Source organism: Anomaloglossus baeobatrachus, chromosome 3 (assembly GCF_048569485.1).
Source record: "Anomaloglossus baeobatrachus isolate aAnoBae1 chromosome 3, aAnoBae1.hap1, whole genome shotgun sequence".
Classification (NCBI taxonomy): Eukaryota; Metazoa; Chordata; class Amphibia; order Anura; family Aromobatidae; genus Anomaloglossus; species Anomaloglossus baeobatrachus.
The window spans coordinates 441,142,277-441,168,166 of NC_134355.1; the positions used below are offsets into that span (position 1 = coordinate 441,142,277).

At 47.2% G+C, this 25,890-nt stretch overlaps 1 protein-coding gene across 2 annotated transcripts in view; it reads right to left on the minus strand.

Moving 5' to 3' along the window:
* Positions 1 to 25,890, minus strand: part of DYNLT2B (dynein light chain Tctex-type 2B) — a 62,217-nt gene that overhangs the window by 14,517 nt on the left and 21,810 nt on the right. The window contains exon 1 of one of the 2 annotated variants that reach the window (XM_075338503.1): positions 23,833 to 24,190. The exons of the other annotated variant lie outside the window; for it this stretch is intronic. Coding sequence (XP_075194618.1) covers positions 23,833 to 23,885 — 53 coding nt within the window. The 5' untranslated portion in view covers positions 23,886 to 24,190. Of the gene's footprint in view, positions 1 to 23,832; positions 24,191 to 25,890 lie in introns of those variants that run through there. 2 annotated transcript variants of the gene reach the window in all.

Genomic DNA, 25,890 nt, shown 5'->3' on the forward strand with positions numbered 1-25,890 from the left:
TTATAGAAATCTCCTGCTCTTCTTTCTTCAGCTTCTTAAATGGAACCTGTCAGGTCAAGAAAGCGTTATAGCCTACAAGCAGGAGCATGTGTGAGCTCGTAGGCCCTTCCTACCCATCCCCGTGTTGTAATAAGGTGTAATATGAAAGTAATAAAATACGTCCCTATGTAAATAAGCAGGGGCTGTAGCCCCATGGACGTTGCATCGCCCTGTGGGCGTAGGCATGCTTTCCATGGTATCATGCCCCTGTGGGCGTGATACCATGAATTTACATGAGCGACCTCACGTCTGCTCCCTCAGAGTGCGCACGCGCAGGATTCTGAGGGAGCAGACGTGAGGTCGCTCATGTAAATCCATGGTATCACGCCCACAGGGGCATGATACCATGGAAAGCATGCATATGCCCACAGAGTGATGCAACGTGCATGGGGCTACAGCCCCTGTTTATTTACATAGGGAATATGTAAGTAATAAAACGTATTTCATTACTTTCATATTACAACACAGGGACGGGTAGGAAGGGGTTACTAGCTCACACACGCTTTTTTTTTTACCTGACAGGTTTCCTTTAAACTGATCAATGTGTCTGACATTTGGAAAATGTTAATTTCTTATGCAAATTCCCTAAATTTTATGTGGGTATTTTCCTCCTTGAACTACATTAGAAGCAGAATACCTGCAGTTAAAGGGAACCTGTCACCAGTTTTTTGCCCTATAAGCTGCGGCCACCACCAGTGGGCCCTTATATACAGTATTCTAACATGCTGTATATAAGAGCCCAGGCCACTATGTAGAATGTAAAAATCACTTTATAATACCTCACCTAACAGTCGCGCTGCGGTGGATTCTAGTCAGATGGGCGTCTCCGTTGTCCAGTGCCGCCTCTTTCGGCCATCTTTATCGTCCTTCTGTAGCCGCGGTGCATGATGCGTCCTACGTCATCCACACTCACCGGCATTGAGGTCCTGCGCAGGCGCACTTTGATGTGCCCTGAGTAGGGCAGATCAAAGTATTGTAGTGCGCCTGTGCGGGACCGGCAAGTGTGGATGACGTAGGATGCGTCATGCACCGCGGCACAAAGATGGCCGAAAGAGAAGGCACCGGCACCGGAGAACAGAGACGCCTCTATGACTCAACTCCACTGCATCGCGACCATTAGGTGAGTACTAAAAAAACATTTTATATGTTTTACACAGCGGCTCTTACAGTATATACAGCATTCTATATATAAGAGCCCACTGGTGGTGGCCGCCGCTTATAGGCTGAAAAACTGGTGACAGGTTCCCTTTAAACAGCAAGTAATCCGCACGACTTTATCAAAGCTTTGTCAAAGGCAAATACTAGGAAATATCGAAAACAAAACAGCTTTATTTAAAACATGTGACACACACAAAAAGTAAAAAAATGTGATAAAAACACGTTAAAAAAAACCTCAAATGCATTGAAAAAAAAAATGCAAGTAACCAAATTTAGCTAATGGGTGCAGATATGCTGCTACATTAAAAACTCATCAAACACTATCTATGGGCAGCGGATTTCTCTGCATCAAAAACCAGACTTGGCAGGAAAAAGACGGCAGCAGTTTTACGTCTGATTCTTTTTCCCAATTCATTTGAATGGGTGAGAATCGCTGAAATAATTGACGCGCTGCAGATTTAAAAATGGCTTGATTGATAAAATAAGAAAAAATAAGTAAAAAAAAAAATCTGCATATACACGGGATTTCAGAGATCTCATTCATTTCACTGGTACTATAAAAACAGTGTATTTAATGTACCAAATACACCAGGGGTCTCAAACTCGGCTGTATGTATGGGCCGCACACAGAAAAAAAATAATTTGAGGGGTCGCATTCTTTTCAGGACAAAGTGACATTGTTAGTGGTACCATTTTTCTCTTTCTATACACCCTTGGATCACTATTTTTGAACATTTTTCATTTGTTTATTATAACAAATGTGTACTTTTGTTATATATACTGTATATACAGTACATATACATACAAAAAGGGGATACAATGAAAAAAAAATGTAAGTAATACAGTTTTACAATTAGCACCACATAGTAATTTTGGCCAACATCTTGTAGTACTGTGCTGCATCCTGTAAAAATGTCCTCATCCTTATTTCCATCCAGTAGTAATGTGCCCCATGCAGGTCCTCTTCTAGTAGTAATGTGCCCCATGCAGGACCCCTTCTTGTAGTAATGTGCCCCATGCAGGTCCTGGTCCTCTTCTTGAAGTAATGTGCCCCATGCAGGACCCCTTCTTGTAATAATGTGCCCCATGCAGGTACCCTTCTTGTAGCAATGTGTGCCAATGCAGGTCCCCTTCTTGTAGTAATGTGCCCCCATGCAGGTCCCCTTCTTGTAGTAATGTGCCCCCATGCATGACCCCATCTTGTAGTAATGTTCCCCCATGCAGGACCCCTTCTTGTAGTAGTGTGCCCCAGCAGGATCCCTTCTTGTAGTAGTGTGCCCCATGCAGGACCCCGTCTTGTAGTAATGTCCTATCCACACACACATATACACACACACACTGTTCAGCCTCAGCTAGCAACACACACACACACACACAGACACACACACAGACACACACAGTGCAGCCTCAGCTAGCAACAGAAACACACACACACGCCACACACACACACACCAAAACATTCCTCTCACCTGTCCTCCGTTCTCGTGGCGGCACATAGGCATGTGGACCCGGTGATTATCACAGCCGCTGTCACCGCTGAACGTTCTGCCGGCGCACGCAGAGCCGTTCTCGCTGCACAACAGCCACTGGCCAATCACAGGCAAGCAGCTGAGGTAATATGCAGCAGGTGATTGCCTCAGATTGGCAGGCAGCTATTATTGCGTTCTGCACCGAGACCTTGACTGTGCGCAGCACTGGCAAAACGATCAGCTGAAATAAATACAGTGCCTTGTGAAAGTATTCAGCCCCCTTAAATTTTTCAACCTTTTCCCACATTTCAGGCTTCAAAACATAAAGATAAAAAAATAATAATTTTATGATGAAGAATAAACAAGTGGGACACAATTGTGAAGGTGAACGATATTTACTGCTTATTTCAAATTTTTTTAAAAAATTAAAAACTGACATTTGGGGCGTGCAATATTATTCGACCCCTTTACTTTCAGTACAACAAATTCACTCCAGAAGTTCATTGAGGATCTCTGAATGATCTAATTTTGTCCAAAATGACTGATTATGATAAATATAATCCACCTGTGTGTAATAAAGACTCCGTATAAATGCACCTGCTCTATGATAGTCTCCGTGTTCTGTTTAATGCACAGAGAGCATCATGAGGACCAAGGAACACAACAGCCAGGTCCGTGATACTGTTGTGGAGAAGTTTAAAGCCGGATATGGTTGCAAAAAGATTTCCAAAACTTTTAACATCCCAAGAAGCACTGTGTAAGCGATCATATTGAAATGGAAGGAGTATCATACCACTGCAAATCTACCAAGACCCGGCCATCCCTCAAAAATTTCATGTCAAACAAGGAGAAGACTGATCAGAGATGCAGCCAAGAGGCCCATGATCACTCTGGATGAACTGCAGAGATCTACAGCTGAAAGGGGAAAGAGTCTGTCCATAGGACAACAATCAGTCATACACTGCACAAATCTGTCCTTTATGGAAGAGTGGCAAGAACAAAGCCATTTCTCAAAGATATCCATAGAAAGTGTTGTTTAAAGTTTGCCACAAGCTACCTGGGAGACACACCAAACATGTGGAAGAAGGTGCTCTGGTCAGATCAAACCAAAATCGAACTATTTGGACACAATGCTAAACGATATGTTTGGTGTAAAAGCAACACAGCTCATCACCCTGAACACACCATTCCTACTGTCAAACATGGTGGTGGCAGCATCATGGTTTGGGCCTGCTTTGCTTCAGCAGGCACAGGGAAGATGGTTAAAATTGATGGGAAGATGGATGTAGCCAAATACAGGATCATTCTTGAAGAAAACCTGTTGGAGTCTGCAAAAGACTTGAGATTGGGACGGAGATTTGTATTCCAACAAGACAATCATCAAAACATAAAGCAAAATCTACAATGAAATGGTTCACAAATAAACGTATCCAAGTTTTAGAATGGCCAAGTCAAAGTCCAGACCTGAATCCAATCGAGAATCTGTGGAAAGAGCTGAAAACTGCTGTTCACAAACGCTCTCCATCCAACCTCACTGAGCTCCAGCTGTTTGCAAAGGAAGCATGAGCAAGAATTTCAGTCTCTCGATGTGCAAAACTGATAGACATACCAAAAGCTACTTGCAGCTGTAATTACAGCAAAAGGTGGCGCTACAAAGTATTAACTTAAAGGGGACAAATAATATTGCACGCCCCACTTTTGTTTTTTTATTTTTTACAAAAATTTTAAATGAGCAATAAATTTCGTTCAACTTCACAATTGTGTCCCACTTGTTGGTGATTCTTCACCATAACATTAAAATTTTTATCTTTATGTTTGAAGCCTGAAATGTGGGAAAAGGTTGAAAAAATTCAAGGGGCCGAATACTTTTGCAAGGCACTGTAGCTGGCGGCTGCGGCCCCTGCAGCAGCCGCAATCTTTACTGGGTGCACGGGCCTGCGGGCAGCGTGTTTGAGACCTCTGAAATACGCTGTATAATATACACAGAAAAACACTGGCATTATGTCACATGTAAACATATCCTTAGAAAGGGCAAAAAAAAAAAAAAAATAATATAATGCACAGTAATGTAAAAACAACTTGCTGTGCATATGCATTGTCCTTTTTCGCTTCCTCCTCAGGCTCAGCTGCGAAGTGGCTAGAAGAGGTGATCTGACTACTCTGCAGCCGCCTTAGAAGCCACCACGGCTGATTCTACAAGTTTTCCCAGCTACAAAGAATGGAGAGGTCTGTAATTTGTATCGTAGGTACACTTCAACTGTGACACACAATACAAAACTCCCCCAGAAAATCACATTTGTCTTTAAGGCCTCTTTGACACGTAAAACAAACGTGTTTAACGGTCCATAGTGTAGGTGCGTGAGTGTTCCCTGTGACATACAGATAGCAAACGGACAGCAGGAGCTGGTATGCTTACCTGTCTCCGGCGCTGCTGTTACTTACGGGTCTGTGGTTAGCGCAGTGAATAGGCAATGAGCATAATGAGCGGCCCGGAAGCAACAGCAGAGGCAGAGACAGCAGCGCAGGAGATAGGAATGTATAAAAAATACGTAATTACTTACCGGTAATTGAATTTTCAGTAGCCCATGACAGTACCACCTGAGAGATAGGTTCTGCCCAGATCATGAGAGGAAACCCACTGATAAAAAGGCAGTACTTCTCCTCCGCATTAGTAGGTTTACAGAGCCAGAGAGGACCAACAAAAACATGTTACTCATACCACCACCAAGGAATACACCATTAAGTCTAACACTCCCCGAAGGGGGGAACTAAGGGTGCTGTCATGGGCTACTGAAAATCCCATTACCGGTAAGTAATTAAGATTTTTCCCTTCTGCCCATGACAGCACCACCTGAGAGATTTATAGAGAACTACCACCTTAGGGAGGGACCACCTCCTGTAAGACCAGTCTCCCAAAGGAAAGGCCAGTTGTGGAAGATACGTCCAGGCTATAGTGGCGAAAGAAAGTACAAGGAGACGAGCAAGTAGCCGCCAGGCAGATCTGGTCAATAGAGGCATCAGCCCTTTCTGCCCATGAAGTAGATATTGCTCTAATGGAGTGTGCCTTAATGCCCTGAGGAGGTGTGTTGCCTTTAGCCGAGTATGCCAGAGTGATAGCATCCCTGATCCATCTGGCCAAGGTAGCTTTTGTAGCCCCATTACCCCTAGATTTCCCTTGAAATGTGACAAACAGGACCTGAGACTTTCTCCATTCTTTTGTCCTATCTAGGTACGTGAGCAACGCCCTCCTGACATCTAAGGTGTGCAACCTAGTCTCTTTCTCGTTACGAGGTAGATCACAAAGGGAAGGGAGCACGATGTCTTGTGAGCGATGAAATCTTTCAGCTACTTTAGGGAGATAGAAGGGATCAGTCCTCAACACCACCCTATCCTCCATAATTTGGGTGTAAGGCTGCACTATGGATAATGCCTGGAGTTCCCCCACCCATCTGGCCGAGGTAAGGGCGACGAGAAGTAAAACCTTAAAGGGACAGCAATTTTAGAGGGACATGCCCCAAGGGTTCAAATGGTGGCTCTGTAAGGGCATCCAACACCAAATTGAGGTCCCACGGGGGAACCCTGGGAGCATGAACCGGCACGAACCTAGACTTAGCTCTAATAAACCGTCTAACCCATTCATTCTGTGCCAGACCACAATTAAATAGTGCCCCCAAGGCTGAAACCTGCACCTTGACTGTGCTGGTTGAGAGACCTAATTCCAACCCTTTCTGGAGAAATTCCAAAATAGCCGAGATAGGTGGGGGGCCCTCAGCCCGAGCCCCTGACTGAATGAGAAACCGCTTCCAGACCCTCCCATAAATGGCCGTGGTGACCGCCTTCCTACTTCTAAGAAGGGTATCTACCAATCCTGGTGAAAAGCCCCGTCTAGCTAATAGTTGCCGCTCAAACGCCAGGCCGTCAAATGGAGGGCCAGATCGTGGGAGTGATGAACTGGTCCCTGGGAGAGGAGATGTGGGTTGTCTGGGAGAATCCAAGGATCCACCAGAGACATCCTCCGAAGCCAGTAAAACCATGCTCTTTTCGGCCAGAAGGGGGCAATGGGAACAACATTGGCTTGGTCATCCCTTATTTTCCGGAGTACCGAAGGTAATAGTATTAGGGGAGGAAATGCATAAAGGAGACCTTCCGACCACGATATCTGGAATGCATTGATTGCAACTCGACTGTCTCTGGGGTTGAGTGAGCAGAACTTGTCCACCTTCCGATTCACTTTGGTGGCGAACAGGTCCAGTACAAATACACCACACAGAAGCGTGATCTGGCGAAAGATTTCTGGGTTCAAGGACCATTCCCCCTGACTGAGACAGTGCTTGCTGAGGAAGTCTGCTTCCTCGTTTTCTACTCCTTTGATATGAAGAGCTGTTAAGGAGGAGACATGTTGTTCGACCAGCCGGAAGATTCACAGACACAGAGTCAGAAGTGATTGGGACCTGGTGCCTCCCTGATGGTTGACATATACCACCGTTATCCTGTTGTCTGAAAGGATCCGAACATGGCGTCCCCGCAAGGATGGCAGGAACCCTTCCAGTGCCTTTAGGACCGCCATGAGTTCTCTGTAATTGGAGGATTGTGTGACTAACTGAGTAGTTGGGCCCACCATACTCCCGGAATGCAAGAGGTGAGAGTCCTGACTAGTGACATAGTCTGTCGTAAGGTCATGCATGGGTGACTCCTTACTGAAGAGAGTAAGGACAGGATCCTGGTGATCTTTTCCTCAGGCAGGTGGCACAACTGCCTGGTGGAATCCAAGATGAGACCTAGGAAGACTGGACACTGAAGAGGTTGAAGTCTGGACTTCTCCCGATTCACCACCCATCACAGGCTTTCCAGGATTGAGATGACCCTGGACACGTGATCTGCACATTGATTCTCCGACTGACCCACTATTAGGAAGTCGTCGAGGTAAGGGATGATTAAAACGTCCTGTTCCCTGACATGCGCCATGACCTTGGTGACTATTCTCGGGGCCATAGAAACCCCGAATGGCAGCGCTGTGAACTGGAAGTGTCTCAGCCTCTCTGACATGTGCAGTGCGAATCTGAGAAACTATCGGTGAGTCGGGTAAATAGGGATGTGATAAAAGGCGTCTTTTAGGTCGAGAACTGCCATAAAACAGTCTGGATATAACAGCCGGATAGTTGACTTCATGGTCTCCATTTTGAAGGCTCACTGCACCAGATGGCAATTCAATTTCTTTAGGTTTATGATGGTATGGAAGGAGGAGTCCGGTTTCTGAATAAGAAACAAAAGGGGAGTAAAAGCCGCCCCCCTCCTGTCCCTTGGGGACTTCTTGGATGATCTTCCTTGAGAGGAGAGTCATTACTTCTGTTTCTAAGACTTGCTGCCTCCCTGTGGACTGTAAGGATGTTATAACTAGAGACCCCCGAGGGGGCGAACTGAACTCCAACCTCAAACCTTCCGCCACTATCTGAAGAAGCCATTTGTTGGATGAGATTGTCTTCCAGGCATTTAGGAAGTGGGACAGCCTGCCCCCCCACCTGATGTCTGGCATCATTGTGTTGGTTTGCTCTTAGTGTTGGAGTGTTTGCCAAAGAGAAAACCTGAGGTAGTCTTTCTACGGTCTTTCCACTGATCCTGTTTACTGAAAAATTGACGTCTTCGAAAGGGCCGGCCCGAGAGGATGTCACAGGGAAAACTGGAAACCCTTTCTTCTTGTCAGATGCCTTAGTGAGGAGGTCATCCAGGCCGGATCCAAAGAGATATATATGTACCCTTACATGGCATGCCACACAGCCGTCCTTTGGACTGGACATCTCCTTTTCAATTTTTCAGCAAGAGAGCCCTTCTCGCGGAATTGGAAAGTGCTGCTGATCTGGCGAAAAGTCTCAAAGAATCTACCGAGGCATCGGCCATAAAGGCTGCAGCACCCTGTATTAATGGCAATGACGAGATGATATCCTTCCTCGGTGTGTCATTTTTCAACTGGTCTCTAATTGTTGAAGCCATCAATTACCGGGCAACGAAGGCGCTTGTCACCGCAGGGCGTAAGCCACCCGCTGTTGATTCCCAAGATCCTCTCAGAAAACCATCAGCCTTTCTATCCAGCTGATCCTTAAGGGACCCCATATCTTCAAATGGTAACGTAGTGGAGCGTGAAGCTTTGGCAATGGCGACATCAATCTGTTGTGTTCTATCCCAAGATGTAGATGCTTCACCATCCACTGGGTACTTAAGGGAGGAGGAGGATAGATTCATCCTCCTATCCACTTTTCCCCACTGATCATCAATGAGACCTTGTACCTTTTGGGGAATAGGAAAACCTTTATGTTTTTTGGAATCCAATCCCCCAAACATAACATCCTGGGTTGATTCGGGTCCCCTGGGGTCCACCATCCCCATAGTTGAGCTCACCGCCTTCACTAAGGGGCCCACATCAGCAGTAGGGAAACAAGGTCTACCACCCTCGTCTGTAGATGAGGAGGAGTCTGAGTCGGACGAGGAGGATCCTGATGAGGCCGACGACCTAATGTCGTGAGCCGATCCTGCCAAGGTATCAGGAGTGGACAGCTTAAGGTGACGAGACTTCTTGCGTCTCTTGCCCCCCTTGAGGGATTTCAGGGATTCCTGTACTTCTGCTCTGATAATGGTCCGCAATTCTGAGGAAAACCCTAGGCCTTCTTTGATTAGGGTCTGCTGGATACAGCCCGCACAGAGGACTTTGGTGTAATCAGGTGACAGAGTGGAGTGGCATATTGCACATTCCTTATGACGCTGCGTGGAGGTACACTTTTTCTGCACCTAACAAGAAAAGGGGGGACATGGAAACGGGGCCTTAGTAATCATGTCTGACCACGAGGTTCACTCACCCTCCTTGACTCCTGGGCAAAAATCGGATCTGGAGGCAGAATTTTGTCCCCCAACCTGTTCCTCCTGGAACCAACCGACTGACTGCTGCCTGGACTGGAAACAGTAGTCTTGGAACATTCAGCCGAGCCTCGTCCTGAGCCACGTTGCGGTGACTCCTTGCGCTGCTCTTTGCTGCGGGGTGAATCTCCTGCCATAACTATAATGGGAGAAGAAAAAAGAAAAACTCACCCGTCCTGTTCGTTGGCCACATTTTTAAGGGAAAGCTCCGGTTTCATGGGCGCCACCATCTTGGATCCGATTGTGCATGCGTCCCCCAGTCACTTCCTGGTCGCTCTGTGCACGTTGTGACGACATGGACTCTCATGGGTTAAAGTTTCTTAAAATCCAGCCAGACAGCATGATAGATTGTCTATAGACGGGGGAGAAGTCCCTCATTGTTTTTACAAGACTCTTGTTGACTCAATGTAATTGTGTTGGCCACTGAAAGCCAGACGTATTGTTCTCCAGACATTTCCAATAACCATTGTATTGTAGTTGTGTATTGATAATGTAATTACCTTAGTAGCCATTGTCTAGTCGGTGACTTGCCGACTCCATGTAGATATACTGAGTCTTTCTATGTACATCATTTAAATGAACATTATCCATGCAGCTTGAAATTCATCCAATGGGAGAAGCAATCTTGTCCAACCAATCGATGAGGACGCAGTGTATCCTAAGGGAAGGTTATGGCTATAAAAAGGGACTTCTTTAAGCCACCAGGGTTGATGAAAGTTGATGGATGCTGATGGATCCAGTCTAAACTCTTTGGAGCTGACTAGAGGATCAGGATATCTTATGGCTTCAATCTAGGGACTCCGGATCCGGTTGGAGACCATATCCACAGCCTAGGGATTTCGACTCCGGCTGCCAGGATTTTAACATCAAACCAGGACTACCTAAGGAGGACACTCAGGTTGGGACAGTTCAGTCACCTGTTACAGACTTTGCAGACCTCAGACAGCTTGGAACCTGTGAGGCATGGACATTCTAAATCCCTGGTGAGCCAGCGGAAGGGTGAGACTCTGTTGCCTGTTACATTTGTGTGTTTTGCTGGTTATGTGCCGTTAATTGTTTGGGGATCCAATAAAGTCTAATTATTGTGGTTCCCTCACCCTGTGTTGTCTGAGTAGTGTTACGCCCACGGTTAAGGAGGCCAGCGTTCAGTTGGGATGAGCCCTGAGCCACGCTGTCTTTCTAAAGGTGGCGGGTTTTAGTGGACGAGAGCACCCACTGAGCCCCGTGTCCCCACAATTGGTGGCAGCAGTGGGATACTACTCAGCCTTGTTTACCCAGGGGAGCTGCAGCGGACTGGTGTTTTCGGACACCGTCCAGGGCTCAACAACCAGGGAGGCACATAAGCATACCCAGCAGGCCATAGGGGAGGCATTCAGGTTTCGGATGCTGCCATGTCCAACCCCACCAGTTCAGCCATGGGACAAGGACAAGAGAGGAGATACGACGGCTGCAGTAAATGGATGCTACAAGATCTGTGCCAGAGGCGAAAGATTATCTACTGGAACGCTGAGACTCGGTCGGACTTGATCCGGAAATTAGTCCGTTGGGATGTCCAGAATGATGCAGAGGACGATGAGGATCCCGCCGATATTCACCCAGTGGATTTACACTATGTGCCACATCATGGATCTAGTGACAATCGGGAATCAACTTTGTCCAAAATGGCCCAAGCCACAGCGTTGTTGGATGCATTGGGGACTAGATCCTCAAGAGAAGAGAGGGCTTATGTTCTGGAATATGTTTATGGGATTCCAGCTGCCGTACTATTAGCACCAGCCGGTCGAGAAGGATGGTCCCGCTACCCAGCAGAAGCTGCGCCAAAACAAAGGACTACAAACAGGGCCTGTGACTCGCCCAATCTGTGGCGCTGTTATACATGTGGGCGCAATGGACATATAGATAAAGATTGTCTCCAAAACCGAGGCCGCATGCTTGGAGCCCGTCTGCCACTCCAAACAGTCAACATATGCCGAGATGAACCAACGAGACCTGAGGAATGCTACTCCCAAGAAACACCAATAGCTGAGGAAGTGGTTTATCCAGTCCACACCCTACGGCAGGCCGGACACCGTACACCAGCCAACCTCCATCCCCACATCCAGACGGTCAAGGTCGGTGATATACAGGCTCGGGGACTTCGAGACATTGGCTCTTCCATCACTCTGGTAAGCCCAGTTATTGTTTCCCCAGAAGACCCTTTACCAGATTCCCAATTATCCATCTCCCTGGCTGAGGGCCAGCGCTCAGACGTCCCTCTGGCATGTGTGCAGTTGGACCTAAGGACCGACCAGGGAGAGGTCGAGGTGGAGCTTGTGGACAGCCTCCCCACACCTGGTATTTTGGGGACCAACCAGGAAGTGATCGATGTGGGGATTGTGAACAGCCTCCCCATACCTGACATTGTGGAGACTGACCAGAGCAAGGCTGATGTGGAGCTTATGGACACCGTCCCCACACAAGTTATTTCGGGAAAGGACCAGGGAAAGGTTGATGTGAGACTTGTGAACAGCCTCCCCACACCTGTCATTGTGGAGACTAATCAGAGCAAGGCTGATGTGGAGCTTATGGACACCGTCCCTACACCAGTTACTTTGGGGTCTGACCAGGAAGAGGTCCATATGGAGTTTATGGACAGCCTCCCCACACCTGTTGTTTCGGGGTCTAGCCAGGAGGAAGTTGAAGTGGGGTTCATAGATGGCCCCACCAAGCCTGATGTTTCGGATACCACTCAAAGGGAAGTGAAAGTGGGGCTTGGGGATTACCTGCTCACACCAGTCATTTTGGAGAATGACCCAGGACAAGGACTATCCAGTCAGTTTGAAGCAGCCATCACCCACCTCCAAGCCAAGCAGGACCCTGATGTGGATTTTTCTAACATCTTTTCCAGGGATGGTTTGCATTCCCGGTCTCCAACATCCACTTCTGAGCCAAGAACCGTGAGTAAGCCTAACCACACTGTGGCTATTGACTGGGGGAGGATGGGTAGTGGGAGATTTGTGCAGGCCCAACTCATGGACCCCCACCTTAGTGCTTTTCCGCAATATGGCTGCTCAACTTGGGGGAGGTAATCAGGGGGAGGTGAATAGATGCAAGCCTCTGTTGCTGACCTCACCATTAAAAAGGACAATGCCGTCAAGAGGAGAAGGATGATCGGAAGCCTATCATGTCTGGCTAATATTAAGAAGGGGGAGGAATGTGACGACACGGACTCTCATGGGTAAAGTTTCTTAAAATCCAGCCAGACAGCATGATAGATTGTCTATAGACGGGGGAGAAGGCCCTCATTGTTTTTACAAGACTCTTGTTGACTCAATGTAATTGTGTTGGCCACCGAAAGCCAGACGTATTGTTCTCCAGACATTTCCAATAACCATTGTATTGTAGTTGTGTATTGATAATGTAATTACCTTAGTAGCCATTGTCTAGTCGGTGACTTGCCGACTCCATGTAGATATACTGAGTCTTTCTATGCACATCATTTAAATGAACATTATCCATGCAGCTTGAAATTCATCCAATGGGAGAAGCAATCTTGTCCAACCAATCGATGAGGACGCAGTATATCCTAAGGGAAGGTTATGGCTATAAAAGGGACTTCTTTAAGCCACCAGGGTTGATGAAAGTTGATGGATGCTGATGGATCCAGTCTAAACTCTTTGGAGCTGACTAGAGGATCAGGATATCTTATGGCTTCAATCTAGGGACTCCGGATCCGGTTGGAGACCATATCCACAGCCTAGGGATTTCGACTCCGGCTGCCAGGATTTTAACATCAAACCAGGACTACCTAAGGAGGACACTCAGGTTGGGACAGTTCAGTCACCTGTTACAGACTTTGCAGACCTCAGACAGCTTGGAACCTGTGAGGCATGGACATTCTAAATCCCTGGTGAGCCAGCGGAAGGGTGAGATTCTGTTGCCTGTTGCATTTGTGTGTTTTGCTGGTTATGTGTTATGTGCCGTTAATTGTTTGGGGATCCAATAAAGTCTAATTATTGTGGTTCCCTCACCCTGTGTTGTCTGAGTAGTGTTACGCCCACGGTTAAGGAGGCCGGCGTTCAGTTGGGATGAGCCCTGAGCCACGCTGTCTTTCCAAAGGCGGCGGGTTTTAGTGGACGAGAGCACCCACTGAGCCCCGTGTCCCCACACACGTCACCAGGGTCCGTGCTTCAATTCCGGTCTTCGTTTCAGGCTTCACTCCAGCGTGGTGCACAGCAGGGACAAGCCTTCCAGCGGCCGCCGTAAGTGCGCACATCTCTGGAGCGACGCAGGGCCAAACTCCCGCTCCAGGCCCGCGCCTCACCGCCGCAGAGGTCTGAGACTGAGGGGGGGGGTGCATCCAGGCCCGAGCACCGGCTTCTGTAAGTACCAGGCTTCCACACAGGGTCGGACCTGAGACAGCAATGAGTTGTCCATACCAGGACAGAAAACCAAACTGATGCGGAGGAGAGGTACCGCCGTTTTATCAGTGGGTATACTGTCCTGATGTGGGCGGAACCTATCTCTCAGGTAGTGCTGTCATGGGCGGAAGGGAAAATTCTTTATTTTTACAGTATGACAATTGTTTTCTCGAGTACATGTCACACGGATCACATCAGTGTGCGGACCATGTGACACCCGTGCTGCGGGCAAAACACATACATGTCGCCATGTGGGTCACATGGGCACAAGTGTGCTCCACACGGTACTTGTGAAAACATGGACATATGCGCAGACCCATTGATTTTGAAGGGTCTACGTGTGTTTGTCTCCGGTATGTATGAAAACTGATGTCATATGCACTGGAATAACTGAGGCCTAAGAAGCCCTCCTACTCTGCACTCATTATCTGTATTAATTGCACCTGTTTGAACTCCTTGCCTGTATAAAAGACAGAAAGACCAGAAAAATAGTTGTAAGGTCCCTTTCAGACGTCCGTGTTTCAGGTACATGTGACATCCGTTTTTAACACGGTTGCCACACTTACCCATGTTATTCTCTGGAGTTACTTACACAGTCATGTTTTCACACGGACCGTGTGACCCCTCGTGGCCCCGCACGCATGGAGACATGTCAGGTTTTTTTCGGCTTCACGGGTATCACACAGATTGCACACTGATGTGATACATGTAACATCAGTGTGACACGTACCGGAGAAAACACGTGTATTTGAAATAAAAAGATTTTCTATACTCACCTGTATCCAGCGCTGTTTTCTTCAGTCTGCTGTCTCCCGCTTCTGACCCCCGCTCATTATATTCTTTGATTATTCACTGCACTGAGGACTTATGCTAAATTCAATGACAAACAGGTAAATGGCACATAACCAGTGTGTGTGTGAATAGTGCAGTTAAAGCCCCATTGATAGGTCGTGAATGGGAGCACCACACACTAAAGGCCGCTTTACACGCTACAATTTATCTGACGATCTCATTAATGATGTGACACGGCCAGATCGTTGTTACGATTTGCCGAGAACGCTCACAGGTCGTTTAGTAGCGGTCACACGTACACATCTCACAAACGACGCTACATCGTTCAGCGATATATTGTTTGACCAAGGCAGTCGTGTGGATGTTGTTCGTCGTTGGCAGGGTGTCAAACGTAGCAATATGTTTGCTGCGTTCCAAACGACGAACAATATTTTGAAACTGAACGACGTATCAACGATCAACGATTTTCACCCTATTTGCGATCAATCGGAGTCGCACGTAGGTGTCACACTCAACGATGTCGCTAACGATGACGGAAGTGCATCACGAAAACCGTGACCCCAACGACATATCAGATAAATCGTAGCATGTATTGCCGCCTTTAGGGTGCTAAAAGCCCCATTGTTAGGGTACTGTTCCACTTGCAATTTTCATGTGCGAGTGCGATCCGATAAAACATCGGATTGCGCTCGCACCAGTTTTAATCAATCAGGCAGCATTGTCCTGTTATTTTTTCCTCAGCTCAGATCGTACAGAGAATGAAATTGCAGCATCTTACATATGGCTGCGTATATCGCACCAGACTTGCTATGGGTGTGAGAAAAATATGCACGGCATTACATACGCATGTCATACGGATGTCACACAGATCCTTGGTGAGAAAAATCTACACACTAGCACGGCACTCGCATGTCATACGGATGTTAAGTGAGAAAAAAACGCAGAACATACACATGACAGTCATCCACCTTTTCGGGATGAGTATCGCAGTGATTATTTCATCACAAGTGGAAGAGTACCCTTAGGCAGTGTTCAGTGAAGGGGCAGTATTAGGGGACTGTTCCATTTCCGTTTTCCACAGACATGTGCAATCTGATAAAACATCGGACTGCACTCGCACCAGTGCAAAGCTATGGGGCAGTGTCCATCTGCGATTGATTTCTCCTGCAACAGCGGCAAGCGGAATGAATCACAGCATGCAGCATTTGGCAGCGAGTCTCAGCTCACACCCCCCCATACAAGCTTATGTAATCAGAGTGCAGGGCGATGTATGCAGAGACAGGCTGGGGAGGAGATGGGGAGAAAGTGCTCCCTCCCTCTTTTCCGCAGCTGTGATACAATCGCAAGATCACACCACAGTCGCATGACCCTCGGCTGACGCTCGCAGCAGAGGGTCATTAGCATATCACTTATGATACTCTCACATCACAAGCTATACGCAAGTGGAAAAGTACCCTTATCCCGAATTGCTAGTGGACAACTACACCCAGCTACTAGTGTATCACTACACCAGTCAGTCCCGTTAATCCCTGGGCACGTGTGTTACCCAGTGTGCACTATTCACACAAACACTGGTTATGTGTAAATTTGCCTGTTTGGATTTGATTTCAGCATAATTAACTTAATAAAATATTGTTTTTAGAGGGAGATTAATTTTTGTTTTGGTTTTGTAACTGTATAAAGACACCTGTCCACACAATCAACCGCACTCCAACCTCTCCACATACACAAGACGCGCCCCACATTCACACGATGCACTGCACTCAGGACACTCAGCACAGACACCGTGCTGTACGCACATACATAAGACACTCTGCGCGCACAGGCTCTGCCACACACACACCACACGTACAGTATATCATACACACACCCCCATGATACACACATAATATATATATATATATATATATATATATATATTGTAAGGATGCAATGTGGTAGATGGCCGGTATGTGTCACAGAGGGGGAAATCCTCTGTGATCTGAACCTGGAATGTTTCTCTGGGACTTGTAGTTCCATGAGGATTGTTGTACACATTCAGGGCTGGGTTCATGGGATGGTCAGAAGTGATGGGCGGGACTGACCATCCACATACCTCCCATACGTAGGTGTGTCTCATGGGATTTAATGGAGCTTTCGTTTGTCACATGATCTCTGTGTGCTGGTGGGAGCCATCTTGGTTGGAGCACATGTGCAGGAGATCCTGTGCATACAGAGCTAGTGAGGGCTCTGAAATGTCAGGGAGCTGCAGAATCCACTGAGGCTGTGAGGAATTGGAACGTGTCCATGGGCCGGGATGTTGAGCCCAGTGTGAGAGTCTCCCTGGACTGGATGGAGGCAGACTGACAGCCTGCAAACCTACTGGCAGGTAACACCCCAGAAAGGGGACTATACTGGCTGATGCCAGAGAATGAACAATCAGCAGTTTAAACAGACAGTGAGACATTGTCCTGCGGGAAAGTGGCTGTGGCCCATTACACTGCGTGGTTTATGAGGATGTGAATAAATCACCGAGATTCTTTAAGTGACAAAGTGCTTGTGTGTGTCTTGATCCCGCTGCCAGACGTGTGCCCCAAGACGTTCAGGGCCCAGGTCGTCACAATATATATATATATATATATATATATATATATATATATATATATATATATATATATATATATATATATACACACACACCATACACACATCCACACACATCACACGTATATCATACACACACCATACACAATCATACACACACACACATCATACACACACACCATATACATCATACATACACACATCATTCATACACACAATCATGCTCACACACATCATACATACACACCATACACACATCACACGTATATCATACACACAATCATGCACACATATACACAAACATCATACACACATCCACACACAATCATACACATACAATAATACACATACACACACACACCATACACACATCACACGTATATCATACACACACCATACATGCACATATACACCATACATACACACATCACTCATACACACAAATTATACATCATACACACACACACACACAGCATATACATTATACACACATCATACACACACACACACACACCTCATACACACCATACAAACATCATTCAAACACGCACACAATCATGCTCACACACAATCATACACACACACACACATCATTCACACACACACACATCATTCACACACACACACCCACCACATATACACACACACACCCACATCATACACACAACAAAAACACACATCATGCACACACACACACACACCATACACACACTATCATAAACACATTATACACACACACACATCATGCACACACCATACACAACACACACGTATATCATATACACACATACACCACAAAACACACACACACACACACACACACTCATACACGAATCATACACACGTATATCATACACACACACACACTCATCATAAACACAAACATCATATACGCACACACACATCATACATACACGCAAACACACACACACACACACATCACAAGCTATACGCAAGTAGAGAAGTACCCTTATCCCCAATTGCTAGTGGACAACTACACCCAGCTACTAGTGTATCACTACACCAGTCAGTCCCATTAATCCCTGGGCACGTGTGTTACCCAGTGTGCACTATTCACACAAACACTGGTTATGTTGCACTATTCACACAAACACTGGTTATGTGTAATTTGCCTGTTTGTAATTGATTTTAGCATAATTAAATTAATAAAATATTGTTTTTAGAGGGAGATTAATTTTTGTTTTGGTCTTGTAACTGTATAAAGACACCTGTCCACACAATCAACCGCACTCCAACCTCTCCACATACACAAGACGCGCCCCACATTCACACGATGCACTGCACTCACGACACTCAGCACAGAGACACAATGCTGTACGCACATACATAAGACACTCCGTGCGCACAGGCTCTGCTACACACACTCACACATACAGACCAGAAACACACACACATCATATCATCATATATACACACACAATCATATACACACACATCATACACATGTGTTGTCCCCATGCCAACAGCCGGGCTGCTCGGGTCCGGATCCGTGGTGGCTCGAGGGATCTCCGGACCCAGGGGGAGGGGGGGGGGGGGTGTGGTCGTGCGGCCACTCAAATGAAGGGGGTATTTATAGGGGATTCTGTTAGAGTTTGTGACGCCACCCGTGGCTGGAGTACCAGCGCTGCAGTTGGGAGTACCCAGGCATGATGGAACGGGGCAGCCAGGTGTTAGAACCCTCCATGGGTAGGGGGATTGCCCCGGGACTCGGTGACGGTGATTGGGGAGTGCCGTGGGGCGCAAATTGGTCACTTGCGTACTCACTCAGTCCATTAAACTGACACCGACAACTGGATAAACCAAAGTTCTGGACACCGCTGCCGCTGAGGGGAGCTAGTTCGGGTCCCGTCCCCAATAGTGCTGCCTGGTGATCCGTGACCTTCTTCCTGGCACTAATTTCACTTCTCTGTTAGTCCCGGTAGTATGGAACTAGTCGGGTCCCGCTCCCCACTAAGACTAAGGGGCACTTTGCACACTGCGACATCGCAGGTGCGATGTCGGTGGGGTCAAATTGAAAATGACGCTCTTCCGGCATCGCATGCGACATCGCAGTGTGTAAAGGCTGGATGATACGATTAACAAGCGCAAAAGCGTCGTAATCGTATCATCGGTGCAGCGTCGGCGTAATCCATGATTACGCTGACGCGACGGTCCGATGTTGTTCCTCGCTCCTGCGGCATCACACATCGCTGTGTGTGAAGTCGCAGGAGCGAGGAACGTCTCCTACCGGCCTCACTGCGGCTTCCGTAGGATATGCGGAAGGAAGGAGGTGGGCAGGATGTTTACATCCTGCTCATCTCCGCCCCTCCGCTCTGATTGGCTGCCTGCCGTGTGACGTCGCAGTGACGCCGCACGACCCGCCCCCTTAACAAGGAGGCGGGTCGCCGGCCACAGGGACGTCGCACGGCAGGTGAGTGTGTGTGTGAAGCTGGCGTAGCGATAACTTTCGCTACGCCAGCTATCACCACATATTGCTGCTGCGACGGGGGCGGGCACTATCGCACTCGGCATCGCAGCATCGGGCTGCGATGTCGTAGTGTGCAAAGCCCGCCTAAGTGTTGGAGCTTGCTCTCAGGGTTCACGCTTGTGATTTTCTGGACCGTTTTCAGTGGAAAGTCCTATCCCCCTCGTTGCACTAGTACCCCGATTTTGGAGCGGGTGGAGAGCAGATCTTGAAGGCTCCGTTCTCGTCGGGTAAATTGTCAGGTCGCCTGAAGCTAATCTCTGACCTAGGGTCCACGTACCCCATCGTGCCCTGGTCCCAGGCCGGTCATGGTGCAAGGCCGCCGGCTGTCCTCCTCGACAGTTCCGTGCCCCTTGCCATGATCCCCTGTGACCGGGAGGGGAGTCCAGCTCCTCTAGGCCCAGACCACCGTCTGCCACCTAGATAGCTTCCTAGGAGCCCTGCTCCTGAACTCCTCTCTCCTTCACTTCCAACACACTTCTCTCTACTACTGACCTCCCCTAACCAACCCCCCAGGTGGGCGACCCTATTCCACTCAGGCCAGCCACTGTTGTGTTTGGTGGGAGTGCTGCAGAGTGTACCTAGGATTTGATTAGCTGATGTAGGCAACACCATGTAGTTGGGGACCCATAACCAAGAAAGAGGTGGATATTGCACGGGAGCGTAGATTGTGCAATATCCTGTGATGACCTGATAGGGGCGTCACACACACACAATCATACACACACCATACACACAATCATGCACACACACGCACACACATCCACACACCCATCTTACACATGTATATCATATACACACACACACACCATTCATACACACACTATAAACACACAATCATACAGACACACATCTACACACACACACACACACACTCGTCATATACACATACACATCATGCGCACACACACACATCATATACACACACATCATTCAGACACACACACACACCATAAACACACACACCATAAACACACCACATACAGTACAGACCAAACGTTTTGACACACCTTCTCATCTCTAGAACAACTATTAAGAGGAGACTTTGTGCAGCAGGCCTTCATGGTAAAATAGCTGCTAGGAAACCACTGCTAAGGATAGGCAACAAGCAGAAGAGACTTGTTTGGGCTAAAGAACACAAGGAGTGGACATTAGACCAGTGGAAATCTGTGCTTTGGTCTGATGAGTCCAAATTTGAGATCTTTGGATCCAACCACCGAGTCTTTGTGCGACGCAGAAAAGGTGAACGGATGGACTCTACATGCCTGGTTCCCACCATGAAGCATGGAGGAGGAGGTGTGATGGTGTGGGGGTGCTTTGCTGGTGACACTGTTGGGGATTTATTCAAAATTGAAGGCATACTGAACCAGCATGCCTACCACAGCATCTTGCAGCGGTGTGCTATTCCATCCGGTTTGCGTTTAGTTGGACCATCATTTATTTTTCAACAGGACAATGACCCCAAACACACCTCCAGGCTGTGTAAGGACTATTTGACTAAGAAGGAGAGTGATGGGGTGCTACGCCATGAGACCTGGCCTCCACAGTCACCAGACCTGAACCCAATCGAGATGGTTTAGTGTGAGCTGGACTGCAGAGTGAAGGCAAAAGGGCCAACAAGTGCCAAGCATCTCTGGGAACTCCTTCAAGACTGTTGGAAGACCATTTCCGGTGACTACCTCTTGAAGCTCATCAAGAGAATGCCAAGAGTGTGCAAAGTAGTAATGAAAGCAAAAGGTGGCTACTTTGAAGAACCTAGAATATAAGACAGATTTTCAGTTGTTTCACACTACTTTAAGTATTTCATTCCACATGTGTTAATTCATAGCTTTGATGTCTTCAATGTGAATCTACAATTTTCAGAGTCAGGAAAATAAAGAAAACTCTTTGAATGAGAAGGTGTGTCCAAACTTTTGGTCTGTACTGTACTGTACACACACACACATCAGACACACACCATGAACACACAATCATACACACACACATCACAAGCTATACGCAAGTGGAAAAGTACCCTTATCCTTATCCCGAATTGCTAGTGGACAACTACACCCAGCTGCTAGTGTATGACTGCACCAGTCAGTCCCGTTAATCCCTGGGCATGTGTGTTAGACCTCTGCCACACTCACGTGAAAATCACGCACGTGCCGAGAGACACGTATTTCCCCTGCGTGTTGCGTGCAGGTAAGTACGTGTCTCTGGTACGTGCGTGACACGTGTGTTCTACGTGTGCTATCCGCGATAGCACACGTAGAACCGGTAATTTGCATACTCACCTGGTCCTTCCTGCTGTCCGTGGTGCTGATCTTTGGTCTCCAGCCCTGCCGTCTCCCCGCTGCTGCTGCTGCCGGCCGCAGTCAAGTGAATATTAAATGAGCATAATGAGCGGCGGTCGGCAGCAAGAGGCAGCAGCGGCAGAGACAGGAGGGCAGGAGAAGGTGAGTTAATGTTTTGTTTTTTTTTCACTGACATGTGTGTTTTCTCCGGCGCAGTCACACGGGACCGCATCCACACTACATCTGTGTGGTATGGGTGCGGGCCGTGTGACACCCGTGTTGCCGGAGAAAACACTGACATGTCAGCGTGTAGAAAAACACACACACGTTCAAACGCACACGGACACACGTTCTGTGTGGTTTTACGTGTGTGTGCCTGCTACAATAGGGTAGCATTGCTTAACGTGTCTCTGTGCCGCCGGTACGTGTAAAAAATGACAAACACGTGCCGGCGGCACGGATGTGTGTCACAGGCCTTACCCAGTGTGCACTATTCACACAAACACTGGTTATGTGTAATTTGCCTGTTTGGAATTGATTTCAGCATAATTAACTTAATAAAATATTGTTTTTAGAGGGAGATTAATTTTTGTTTTGGTCTTGTAACTGTATAAAGACAACTGTCCACACAATCAACCGCACTCCAACCTCTCCACATACACAAGACGCGCCCCACATTCACACGATGCACTGCACTCAGGACACTCAGCACAGAGACACCATGCTGTATGCACATACATAAGACACTGCGCGCACAGGCTCTGCCACACACACACACATCATACACACTACACATCACATACACAAGACGCGCCCCACATTCACACGATGCACTGCACTCAGGACACTCAGCACAGAGACACCATGCTGTATGCACATACATAAGACACTGCGCGCACAGGCTCTGCCACACACACACACATCATACACACTACACATCACATACACAAGACGCGCCCCACATTCACACGATGCACTGCACTCAGGACACTCAGCACAGAGACACCATGCTGTATGCACATACATAAGACACTGCGCGCACAGGCTCTGCCACACACACACACACATCATACACACTACACATCACATACACAAGACGCGCCCCACATTCACACGATGCACTGCACTCAGGACACTCAGCACAGAGACACCATGCTGTATGCACATACATAAGACACTGCGCGCACAGGCTCTGCCACACACACACACATCATACACACTACACATCACATACACAAGACGCGCCCCACATTCACACGATGCACTGCACTCACCACACTCAGCACAGAGACACAATGCTGTACGCACATACATAAGACACTGCGCGCACAGGCTCTGCCACACACACACACACACATAATACACACACATCATACACACATCATACATACACGCACATACATAAGACACTGCGCGCACAGGCTCTGCCACCCACACACACACACACACTACACATCACATCACATACACAAGACGCGCCCCACATTCACACGATGCACTGCACTCAGGACACTCAGCACAGAGACACCATGCTGTACGCACATACATAAGACACTGCGCGCACAGGCTCTGCCACACACACTCCTACATAATACACACACCAACCACACACACATCATACATACACGCACATATAAATCATACACACACACACACACACATCAATCATACACACTCACTCTCGCTCCTCCTCCGCAGACAATGCTGCACACAGGGACACTCACTTGTGTTGGAAGTTGGGCCTGATGCAGTAGGCGCTCTCGCCGCTTTCCTCCATGGCAGCGTCGGCTCCTGATACTACGAGCGAGCTCCCAGCAGCGTCTCCATCACCATGGTGACCATCACCAGCTCGTGGCTTCCGGTTCCGGGGAAGGAGCACCACGTAATGCTGACACTTGTTCGGAGGTGCTGTGGGACAGATATGCTGGAGCACAACGGCCTCTGCTCACCCTGCAGGTCTATTTGTGGTGCCGCCAGCCATCTTCACCAGGCCCCTTGTACATGATGGGGTTTATGTCTGCAGGCAGCTCTAAATTCAAGTGGGCTAATGGACCTCTGCTGACATGCTAGACTGTGTGGGGGGTGGGGGGGGCCTTCCAGGTATGACGTCATACCTGTCACGTGATAGGGGCGTTTTCGAAATACAGCTCTGGAGTAAACATTTTTTTTTTAGTCCACGTGGTGATAGTGGTGATTATGATAGAAGCGGGGGTCGGGGGGTGAGACCCAGAGAATGGGGGGCATGATTATAGTGGCCGGAGGAAACATCGCACGCCCACTAACCTTTGAAGGAGCCCGTATAGTCTAGGCCGGGGCATACTAAAAAGAATGATGAAACGGAATAAATAAAAACAATGAGGATAATAACTTATTAGGTGTATATTATGTAGATGTATAAAAGGTTTCTTGTTCAAGTTAGACATGGAATCAACATTATATATGAGCATTATAGGTGGAATGATCATGAAATATATGTAGATAATAGGAGAATGAATGCGTATCCCATATAACCAAGTGTATATTACATTACCTGAGCATTATAGGTGGAATGATCATGAAATATATGTACATAATAGGAAAATGAACGCATATCCCATATAACCAGGTGTATATTACGTCACCTGAGCATTATAGGTGGAATGATGATGAAATATCTGTAGATAATAGGAGAATGAACGCATATCCCATATAACCAGGTGTATATTATGTCACCTGAGCATTATAGGTGGAATGATCATGAAATATATGTACATAATAGGAAAATGAACGCATATGGCATATAACCAGGTGTATATTACGTCACCTGAGCATTATAAGTGGAATGATCATGAAATATCTGTAGATAATAGGAGATAACCTAGACAGTGTTGTCTGATGAAGGCCACCTAGTGGCTGAAACGTCACATGTTTAAGACTATTTTGGAATAAATTATATGAAAATTAACCCTTGAGAGTGCTTTGTACCTATTTGATTGACTTACGGTTTGGAAACCAACAAGTGCACCTCAATATACCTCCACTATTTTGGCTGTGTCTTATCCTTTTACATGTACTGTTGCTTCGTCAGGGAGTAGTCAAAGATTCGTACATACCACAAGGATAATCCTGCAAAAAGCCAGGTAGGCAGGTTAGTCAGGTGAGGAGGGGGGTTAAACCCCAAAGAACGACTCCAACGTACGTTTCACGACCATAAGGTGTGTACTGTTGCTTCGTCAGGGAGTAGTCACAGTGATTTGTTGGAATCTACCTTAATCTGTCAGTCTTATTTTCCGGATTGGTTCAGCAGTGTTTTCGCATTTTCTATCTGGGTCTTCTGCATTACCTCGCTGGTGCTGTCATCCCTTTGAGACAACTTGTTCATATTGAACTAGCTAACTCTCGGTTGAATAACACGTTCTATTCACTAGACCATGGATGAAATTTTTAGTCTCTTTATGTGATCTTATTCTTGCATTTGACTTTCCTCTATTTATTCCTGCATTACTGGTTTATCACAGGCGTGGCAGGTTATGTATGTGCCTCTTTTATTATCTTCCCCCTTGGCTATATTATTCAATTTTTGTAATTGCAATACAATAATATATGTACTTTTTGCTCATTTTGACGTGATATAAATATGAAAATATACAAAAATAAAAAGTATATATTCTTTGAAGCAACTTTACTCATTCTTCTCCTGTTTATAGAGATCGCACATGTGACCGGCGCTATAAAGGCGACCTATGTGCGATCTCAGCAGATTGCATCTGCGATCTGGCGTGTCACATCGCTAACGTGATCGC